General features: G+C 40.1%; 2 protein-coding genes across 2 annotated transcripts in view; one reads left to right on the top strand and one right to left on the bottom strand.

Annotated features, from left to right (window-relative positions):
• Positions 1-872: 872 nt before the first annotated feature.
• LOC134194097 (ras-related protein Rab-1B-like) lies at positions 873-3,772 on the top strand. The gene is made up of 2 exons (XM_062663001.1): positions 873-1,068; positions 3,185-3,772. The coding sequence occupies exons 1-2, from the start codon at positions 886-888 to the stop codon at positions 3,611-3,613; spliced, it is 612 nt and encodes a 203-aa protein (XP_062518985.1). The 5' UTR covers positions 873-885; the 3' UTR covers positions 3,614-3,772.
• Positions 3,773-6,018: 2,246 nt separating this feature from the next.
• Positions 6,019-10,000, bottom strand: part of LOC134193604 (DNA helicase MCM8-like) — a 17,264-nt gene continuing 13,282 nt past the window's right edge. Inside the window, exons 26-32 of the mRNA XM_062662437.1 lie at positions 9,190-9,240; positions 9,057-9,122; positions 8,482-8,574; positions 8,350-8,426; positions 7,406-7,490; positions 7,243-7,332; positions 6,019-6,306 (exon numbers count right to left, since the gene is read on the bottom strand). Coding sequence (XP_062518421.1) covers positions 6,190-6,306; positions 7,243-7,332; positions 7,406-7,490; positions 8,350-8,426; positions 8,482-8,574; positions 9,057-9,122; positions 9,190-9,240 — 579 coding nt within the window. The 3' untranslated portion in view covers positions 6,019-6,189. The remainder of the gene's footprint in view (positions 6,307-7,242; positions 7,333-7,405; positions 7,491-8,349; positions 8,427-8,481; positions 8,575-9,056; positions 9,123-9,189; positions 9,241-10,000) is intronic.

Raw genomic sequence — 10,000 nt, 5'->3', positions numbered from 1 at the left:
GTTACACATAGAAAGAAAGTTACGTGCAACAACGGGAACCTATGAAGTAGCATCAAGCAAGCAATTTTTGCTGTCGTATTTGATTAAATAATTTGAAATCAGAGAACAGAGTTTTAAGTAGGCGTTGAGTAGCAGCAAGAATAAAGCCTGAACTCTTACCTGACGGTGAGCCATGAATTTCGGCCGGCGGTCACGTGTTGATTGGCCTTGGAATCCCAGAATAACGCGCGTGTATTTAACGCACGTTAGCATTAAATGGATTTAAGCTTAAAGTTTAATTTTAAAAACACAAATTAAAATATTTAAATTTAAGTTAAAGTTGTAGTACGTATTACCTAAACATAAATTTTAATATTTTTATAAATATATAATTATTACTGTTGTGGACGTTAGCGTTAACGCGCGTTAGACTAGACTTAAAGTTTAGTTTATTAATTAAACAACACAAATTAAAATAGTAAAATTTAAACTAAAGTTGTACTACGTATTACCCAAAATACATTTAAATATTTTATAAATATATAATTATTTACTGTTGTTAACGTTAACGTTAACGCGCGTTAGACTAAACTTAAAGTTTAGTTTATTAAAAAACCCAAATTAAAATAGTAAAATTTTAATTAAAATTTGTACTACATATTACCCAAAATAAGTTTAAATTTTTTATATAAATTATTTACTGTTGTTAACGTTAGCGTTAACGCGCGCTACCCTAGACTTAAAGTTTGTTTAGTTTATTAAAAGAACACAAATTAAAATAGTAAAAGTAAAATTAAAATTTGTACTACATATTACCCAAAAATAAGTCTAAAACTTTTTATAAATTATTTACTGTCGTTAACGTTAGCGTTAACGCGCGTTAGACTAGACGTCGTTACACTAGCAATGACTGCGGCTGCTGCGGCGGAGAAACGTGAGATGTACAAGGTGGTGCTCGTGGGCAACTTTCAAGTTGGAAAAACGAGTATATTTTACAGAATGAAGAACAACACTTACCCTCCACCACAGGATGTAACTGGAATAGACAGATGTGTATGCAATGTGGAGGGACAAGGGAAGACACTGCAGGTAAGATTGCAGGGACGGGTGGTACATATGTTGGGATCTGCCAGGCTGTCGGTTTGACTGTCTGTGACGGTGTTTGTCCATCTGTTTGTACTTCTTGGTTTGTCTGTCTGTAACATTGTTTGTCCATACGTGTATTGGTTTGTATGTCTGTCACATTGTTTGTCCATACGTTTGTATGTTAACATGCTATTGGTTTGTATGTCTGTCACATTGTTTGTCCATACATTTGTATGTTAACATGCTATTGGTTTGTATGTCTGTCACATTGTTTGTCCATCGTTTGTATGTTTAACACTTTTTGTTTGTCTGTGTGTTTGTCTGTTTGTGACATTGTTTATCCATACGTTAGTATGTTAACATGCTATTGGTTTGTATGTCTGTCACATTGTTTATCCATACATTAGTATGTTAACATGCTATTGGTTTGTCTGTCTGTCATATTGTTTGTCCATTTATTTGTATGTTCACATGTTCTTGGTTTGTCTGTCTGTATGTTGTTTATCCATCCGTTCTTGGTTTGTATGTCTGTCACATTGTTTGTCCATACGTTAGTATGTTAACATGCTATTGGTTTGTATGTCTGTCACATTGTTTGTCCATACGTTAGTATGTTAACATGCTATTGGTTTGTATGTCTGTCACATTGTTTGTCCATACGTTTGTATGTTTAACACTTTTTTGTTTGTCTGTCTGTCACATTGTTTGTCCATACGTTAGTATGTTAACATGCTATTGGTTTGTATGTCTGTCACATTGTTTGTCCATACATTTGTATGTTTAACACTTTTTTGTTTGTCTGTCTGTCTCATTGTTTGTCCATCCGTTCTTGGTTTGTCTGTCTGTCTGTCACATTGTTTGTCTATCTGTTTGTATGTTAACATGTTTTTGGTATGTCTTTCTGTATGTTGTTTGTTCATCCGTTTGTCAACACGTTCTTGGTTTGTCTGTCTGTCACATTGTTTGTCTATCTGTTGGTATGTCAATACTTTGTCCTTTGTTTGTCTGTCGGTCACATTGTTTGTCCATACGTTAGTATGTTTAACACTTTTTGTTTGTCTGTCTGTCACAGTGTTTGTCCATACGTTAGTATGTTAACATGCTATTGGTTTGTATGTCTGTCACATTGTTTGTCCATTCGTTTGTGTGTTCCCATGTTCTTGGTATGTCTGTCTGTATGTTGTTTGTTCATCCGTTTGTATGTCAACACTTTCTTGGTTTGTCTGTCTGTCACATTGTTTGTCCATCTGTTTGTATGTCAATACTTTGTCCTTTGTTTGTCTGTCTGTCACATTGTTTGTCCATTCGTTAGTATGTTTAACACTTATTGTTTGTCTGTCTGTCACAGTGTTTGTCCATTCGTTAGTATGTTTAACACTTTGTTTGTCTGTCTGTCACAGTGTTTGTTCATACGTTTGTATGTTAACATGTTTTTAATTTGTCTGTCTGTATGTTGTTTGTCCATCCATTGGTATGTCAACACGTTCTTGGTTTGTCTGTCTGTCACATTGTATGTCCATCTGTTTGTATGTCAACACATTCTTAGTTTGTCTGTCTGTCACATTGTTTGTCCATCCATTTGTATGTTGTATGTGTTAACATGTTTTTGGTTTGTATGTCTGTCACATTGTTTGTCCATCCATTTGTATGTCAACGTGTTCTTGGTGTGTCTGTCACATTGTTTGTCCATCTGTTTGTATGTTAACATGTTTTTGGTTTGTATGTCTGTCACATTGTTTGTCCATCCATTTGTATGTCAACTTGTTCTTGGTGTGTCTGTCACATTGTTTGTCCATCTGTTTGTATGTTAACATGTTTTTGGTTTGTATGTCTGTCACATTGTTTGTCCATTCATTTGTATGTCAACACATTCTCGTTGGTTTCTTGGTCTCGGTATGTATACATCAGTATGTGTAAATCAATAATATAAATAATTATTTAACTTAATCAAACCAGCAGTTGTGGCAAGTGATCATAAGGATCACTTATTCAATGCTGTCACTCACAGATACTTCGGCACTTCTATATATTGCTTACATTTGTTTGTTACCATGACTGTGTGACACTAATAATGTACTAATAATTAAATATAGTAATTAATTAATTAAACTGTCTGTAGCTGAGTCTGTGGGACACCGCAGGCGTCGAGCAGTACAAACGCACGCTGACGACCAACCACTACCGATACGCCAACATTGCCGTTTGCGTCTACGACGTGACGAGGGCCGACACGTTTGACAATCTAAAAGACTGGCTGGAAGATGCCACTCTGTACGGGCCCGAAAACATCGCGTTTATTCTCTGTGGGAACAAGGTCGATAAACTACTCGAAGACGATGACACAGAGAGGGAAGACGTGAGCGCCACGATGGTACAAAGTCTTCGCAACTCTGTTAACTTTTCCAGCCACATTCTTACGTCTGCAAAGGAGGGAAAGCTCGACTCGTTGAAAGAGGAGATCGCGAAGCTGCTACTCGCTCAAAAGAATGAGAAACCACACGACACGATAGATACAGAACAACGAAGAAGGGAGTCAAGCTGTTGCTAGAGACTGTAGGGTATAGAGAGGTGTGATCACTCTTGGACTGTAGTCTAGTGGAGAAGTGGGTCTCTTGTGTGTGAGCGACGTGGAAACGTATTTTTACATTCTGTAAGACTGTAGAGTGGGTGATAGGTGTACTGTACGTTGTAGTAATAAACTTTTACTTACTGCAGTTGATATGTCTCTTTGTATCAGACAGATGGACAGACAAACATACAGACAGACATACAGACAAACAAACAAACAGCCAGGCAGACAGACAAACACACAGACAGCCTGACAGACATACAGACAGACAAACACACAGACAGACAAACACACAGACAGACAAACAGAAGACACACATAGACAGACAGACAAACAGACAGACATACATACAAAAGCCAGACAAACAGACAGACAGACACACAGACAGACATACAGACAAACAAACAAACAGACACACACAGACAGACAGACAAACAAACACACAAACAGACAGACAAACACACAGACAGCCTGACAGATACACAGACAGACAAACACAGACAGCCTGACAGACACACGGACAGACAAACACACAGACAGCCTGACATACAGACACATAGACAGACATACAGACAAACAAAAAGACAGACAAACAGACAGACACACAGACAGACAAACACACAGACAGCCTGACAGACAGACAGACAAACACACAGACAGCCTGACAAACATACAGACAAACAAACAAACAGCCAGACACAGACAGACAAACACACAGACAGCCTGACAGACATACAGACAGACAAACACACAAACCGACAGACAGACAAACAGAAGACACACATACAGACAGACAGACAAACCGACGGCAGACAGACAGCCAGACATACATACAGACAAACACACAAACCGACAGACAGACAGACAGACAAGCAGAAGACACACATACAGACAGACAGACACACAGACAGACAAACACACAGACAGCCTGACAGACACACAGACAGAGATACAGACAAAAAACAGACAGACAGACAGACACACAGACAGACAGACAAACAGTAGTATTTAGTTGCTTTGCTTAGATGGTGTATAATAGTTCAATGTTTGAAAATATATGTATTGGCAGACAGACAGACAGACAGACAGACAGACAGACAGACAGACAAACACACAGACAGCCTGACAGACATACAGACAAACAAACAAACAGCCAGACAGACAGACAGACACAGACAGACAAACACACAGGCAGCCTGACAGACATACAGACAGACAAACACACAAACCGACAGACAGACAGACAGACAAACAGAAGACACACATACAGGCAGACAGACAAACTGACGGCAGACACACAGACAGACAAACACACAGACAGACAGCCAGACATACATACAGACAAACACACAAACCGACAGACAGACAGATAGACAGACAGACAAGCAGAAGACACACATACAGACAGACAGACAAACTGACAGACAGACAGACAGACATACAAAAAGCCAGACAAACAGACAAACAAACAAACAGACAGACACACAGACAGACAAACACACAGACAGCCTGACAGACATACAGACAGACAAACACACAAACCGACAGACAGACAGCCAGCCAGACAGACAAACAGAAGACACACATACAGACAGACAGACAAACTGACGGCAGACACACAGACAGACAAACACACAGACAGTCAGACATACATACAGACAAACACACAAACCGACAGACAGACAGAGACAGACAGACAAGCAGAAGACACACATACAGACAGACAAACAAACCGACAGACAGACAGACAGACATACAAAAAGCCAGACAAACAGACAAACAAACAAACAGACAGACACACAGACAGACAAACTCACACAGCCTGACAGACATACAAACAAACAAACAAACAGCCAGACAGACCGACACACAGACATACAAACACACAGACAGCCTGACAGACATACAGCCTGACAAACACACAAACACACAAACCGACAGACAGACAGACAGACAAACAGAAGACACACATACAGACAGACAGACAAACCGACGGCAGACACACAGACAGACAAACACACAGCCAGCCAGACAGACAGACATACAGACAAACCGACACAGACAGATAGACAGACAGACAAGCAGAAGACACACATACAGACAGACAGACAAACCGACAGACAGACAGACAGACATACAAAAAGCCAGACAAACATAGAGACATAAATACATACAGACAAACACACAAACCAACACACAGACAGACATGTCCAAATAGCCAGACAAACAGACAGGTGAATTTGTAAGGATGTTGTGGACGGGCAGTCTGCAGTATCACAATGTATTGAAGTGTTGCTAACTACTTGTCTAATGAAGCAAACCGTCTAATGCACCAACAGCCATAACCACAGTCATAAAGCATAAAGGTGTAGACGTGTGCATGAATTGACAAAAAATATTTGAAGCACAGAAAGCGATGCAAATAACAAGGCCAAATGTTCTTGCAGCCAACAAATATATTATAACTAATTTGCTATCTGGTATTAATTTGCTACAGAATGTACATTTGCACTAAGTTATCATTGATATCAACTATGATACTGTGGTGTCAGAGGTTAGAAACAGTTGGACGTTTGGATTTGGTAGACACGGGGACCTTTTTGTAACAAGAAATTCTGACAGTTGAGAGAAGCAATGAAATCATCAAAATTCGTAATCTGAAGTCTCATGTCCTGTCAATGACATAAAGACCATGTAGTGTAACTGGTGACTGTTGGATAGATAGATAGATAGCTGTGGAATAGACAGGTAGACAGACAGACAGACAAACTGAAAAACAGACAGACTGACATACATACAGACTGACAGACAAACAGACTGACACACAGACAGACAGACTGACAGACAAAGAAACAGACAGACAAAGAAACAGACAGACAAAGAAACAGACAGACATACAGACAGACAGACAGACAGACAGACTCACTGACATACAGACAGGCAGACAGACAGACAAGCTGACACACAGACAGACAGACTCACTGACATACAGACAGACTGACTGAGAGACAAACAGACTGACAGACAGACAAGACAGACTGACTTACAGACATACAAACAGACAGACTCACTGACATACAGACAGACTGAGAGACAAACAGACTGACAGACAGACAAAACAGACTGACAGCCAGACAAAACAGAATGACAGACAGACAAAACAGACTGACATACAGACAGACTGACTGACAGACAAACAGACTGACAGACAACCAGACTGACAGACAGACAAAACAGACTGACATACAGACAGACAAAGAAACAGACAGACTGACTGTCAGACATACATACAACGAACAGACAGATAGACATATAGACAGACTGACATACATACATACATACAGACAGACAGACAGCTCAGACTGACAGACTACTAAACACACAAACAAACTGATGACAGAAAAACAGACAAAGTGCTTTTAAAAAAGTACAATTTGAAGGATGTACATATCCTGTGTGTACATTACTGTCCCATCCATCCTCCAACAGTCAACCCCACACCATCATTTCATCAAATACCAACAAGCAAAAATAGCCAACGAGCAACGTCTGCCGCTTCTTCGCCTCATTCTTGCATGCAACATGTCCATCCCCACCTACACTCTAACCTTTGCAATTTGCCTCATCTGCTGTACAGAAAACAACGAGTTGGTCGTCCTCTCAGTCACTCTATTCAAAGCAGCAACAAATCGTTTAGCCTGCAAGACAAGAGAGGCACAACAATTAGAGGGAAATGTTTGCATCTGGTGAGGTAAGTATGAGGATCGTTACCTGATTTCGACTGCTCATTCCAGACCCGTGCTGTGATCGGTTGAAGTCGAGTACTCCAAAGTCGTCTGAGTACGTGTCAATCATACTGCAGATAAGTTTTTTAATTTATTTTTGTTTTAGAATTACGTTATCAACAGATATGGAATGGAAAGTAGATACAGAATGATGAACACTATTGTAGAAGACAGACAGACAAACAGACAGACAGACAAACAGACAGACAAACACAGACAGACAAACACAGACAGACAAACAGACAGACAAACAGACAGGCAAACAGACAAACAGACACACAAACAAACAGATAGACAGACAGACCGACAGACAAGCAGACAGACACATACAAACAGACAGACAAACAAACAAACAAAGAAACAGACAGACAAACACAGACAGACAAACAGACAGGCAAACAACAAACAGACACACACAAACAAACAAACAGATAGACAGACAGACAGACAGATAAACAAACAGATAGACAGAGAGACCAACAGACAAACAGACAGACACATACAAACAAACAGACAGACAAACAAACACAAACAAATAAACAAACAGACAAACAAACAGACAAACAAACAGATAGACAGACAGACATACATACAGACATACGGACAGACAGACATACATGCAGACATATGGACAGACACACAAACAAACAGACAGACATACATACAGACATACGGACAGACAGACATACATGCAGACATATGGACAGACACACAAACAAACAGATAGACAGACATACATACAAACAAACAGACAGACAGAGACACAAACAGACAGACAGACAGTCAGAGAAACAGACAGGCAGACAGACAGAGAAACAGACAGGCAGACAGACAAACAGACACACAAACAAACAAACAAACAAATGTACAGATAAACAAACAAACAAACAAACAGATAAACAAGTAAAATGGACATAAATAAACTAATACCTATATTTCATGATTTCCACAATATCTTCAGCATCTTCTTTCGTAGCTACTTCTCTTAGTTCAATACGAGCTCGTGCCTGCATGAGTATGTTAGATTAATGACCGATTCGTCAATGAATCTATAGTAATGACTTCTGTGAGGCGAATGAGTGACTCTAACTGTCGTGTTGTAATAGGAGTGCTGTCTGAACTGTGATAACGTTGACGAAGCTCCAAATAGAATGACTGGAGAGAAAGATTTGTTGTGAGTCAATAACCATAAACAAACTAACCTAATGTGCACACAAACACACACAGTGACACGCACACACACACACACACACACACACACACACACACACACACACACACACACACATGCACGCACGCACACACACACACACACACACACACGCGCACACACACACACACACACACACAGTGACACAAACACACACCCAGTGACACACACACACACACACACACACACACACACACACACACACACACACACACACACACACACACAACACACAAACACACACCCAGTGACACACACACAAACACACACCCAGTGACACACACACAAACACACACCCAGTGACACACACACACACACACACACACACACACACACACACACACACACACACACACACACACACACACACACACACACACACACACACACGCGCCTACAGTGTCCATACACTTCACTTTGACTTTACCTGCAATATCCCAGCTGCCTCTGGTGACAGTTTGGGATGAACGTACCGTCTTGCATATCCAACATACTGCGAATCAAGAAACCAACAACTACCTTCTCTGAATAAAAGAAAAGCATCTTCAATACGTACTTACCTTCCTAAACAGACAATGAGGAAGCAGATCGGCAAATTCGCTGCCCAAAAACTGACACACAACAACAAATTATCACAAATGAATTATAGCAAACATCAAAGACTATTTGATCACTTTGTGTGTCTCTGTTGTGTTTCACCCGGTTTGAGTGACTGCCTGTCTGTATGCATGTGTATGTGTTGTGTTTGTTGTCTGTCTGTCCATCTGTCTGTCTGACTGTCTGTCTAGTTGTCTGTCTGTCTGTCTGTCTATCTGTCTGTCTAATATAGTCTGTCTGTCTGTCTGTCTGTCCATCTGTCTGTCTAATTGTCTGTCTAATATAGTCTGTCTGTATGTCTGTCTAATTGTCTGTCTAATATAGTCTGTCTGTCTGTCTGTCTGTCTGTCCATCTGTCTGTCTATCTGTCTGTCTAATATAGTCTGTCTGTCTGTCTGCCTGCCTGTCCATCTGTTTGTCTAATTGTCTGTCTGTCTGTCTGTCTGTCTGTCTAGTATAGTCTGTCTGTCCATCTGTCTGTCTATTTGTCTGTCTAATATAGTCTGTCTGTTTGTCTAATTGTCTGTCTAATACAGTCTGTCTGTCTGTCTGTCTGTCTGTCTAGTATAGTCTGTCTGTCCATCTGTCTGTCTATTTGTCTGTCTAATATAGTCTGTCTGTCTGTCTGTTTATTTGTCTGTCTAATATAGTCTGTCTGTCTGTCTGTCTGTCTGTCTAATATAGTCTGTCTGTCTGTCTATCTGTCTGTCTGTTGTCTGTCTACCTGTCTGTCTGTCTATTTGTCTGTCTAATATAGTCTGTCTGTCTGTTTTT

Source organism: Corticium candelabrum, chromosome 18 (assembly GCF_963422355.1).
Source record: "Corticium candelabrum chromosome 18, ooCorCand1.1, whole genome shotgun sequence".
In the NCBI taxonomy this organism is placed as follows: Eukaryota; Metazoa; Porifera; class Homoscleromorpha; order Homosclerophorida; family Plakinidae; genus Corticium; species Corticium candelabrum.
This window is presented reverse-complemented; position numbering and strand designations above follow the sequence as displayed.

Excerpts from the sequence above, each read along its gene's own strand:
- LOC134194097 (XM_062663001.1), top strand. The coding sequence starts at position 886 with ATGACTGCGGCTGCTGCGGCGGAGAAACGTGAGATGTACAAGGTGGTG. Across the intron at positions 1,069-3,184 it reads GACAAGGGAAGACACTGCAG|CTGAGTCTGTGGGACACCGC; the intron begins GTAAGATTGCAG and ends AACTGTCTGTAG.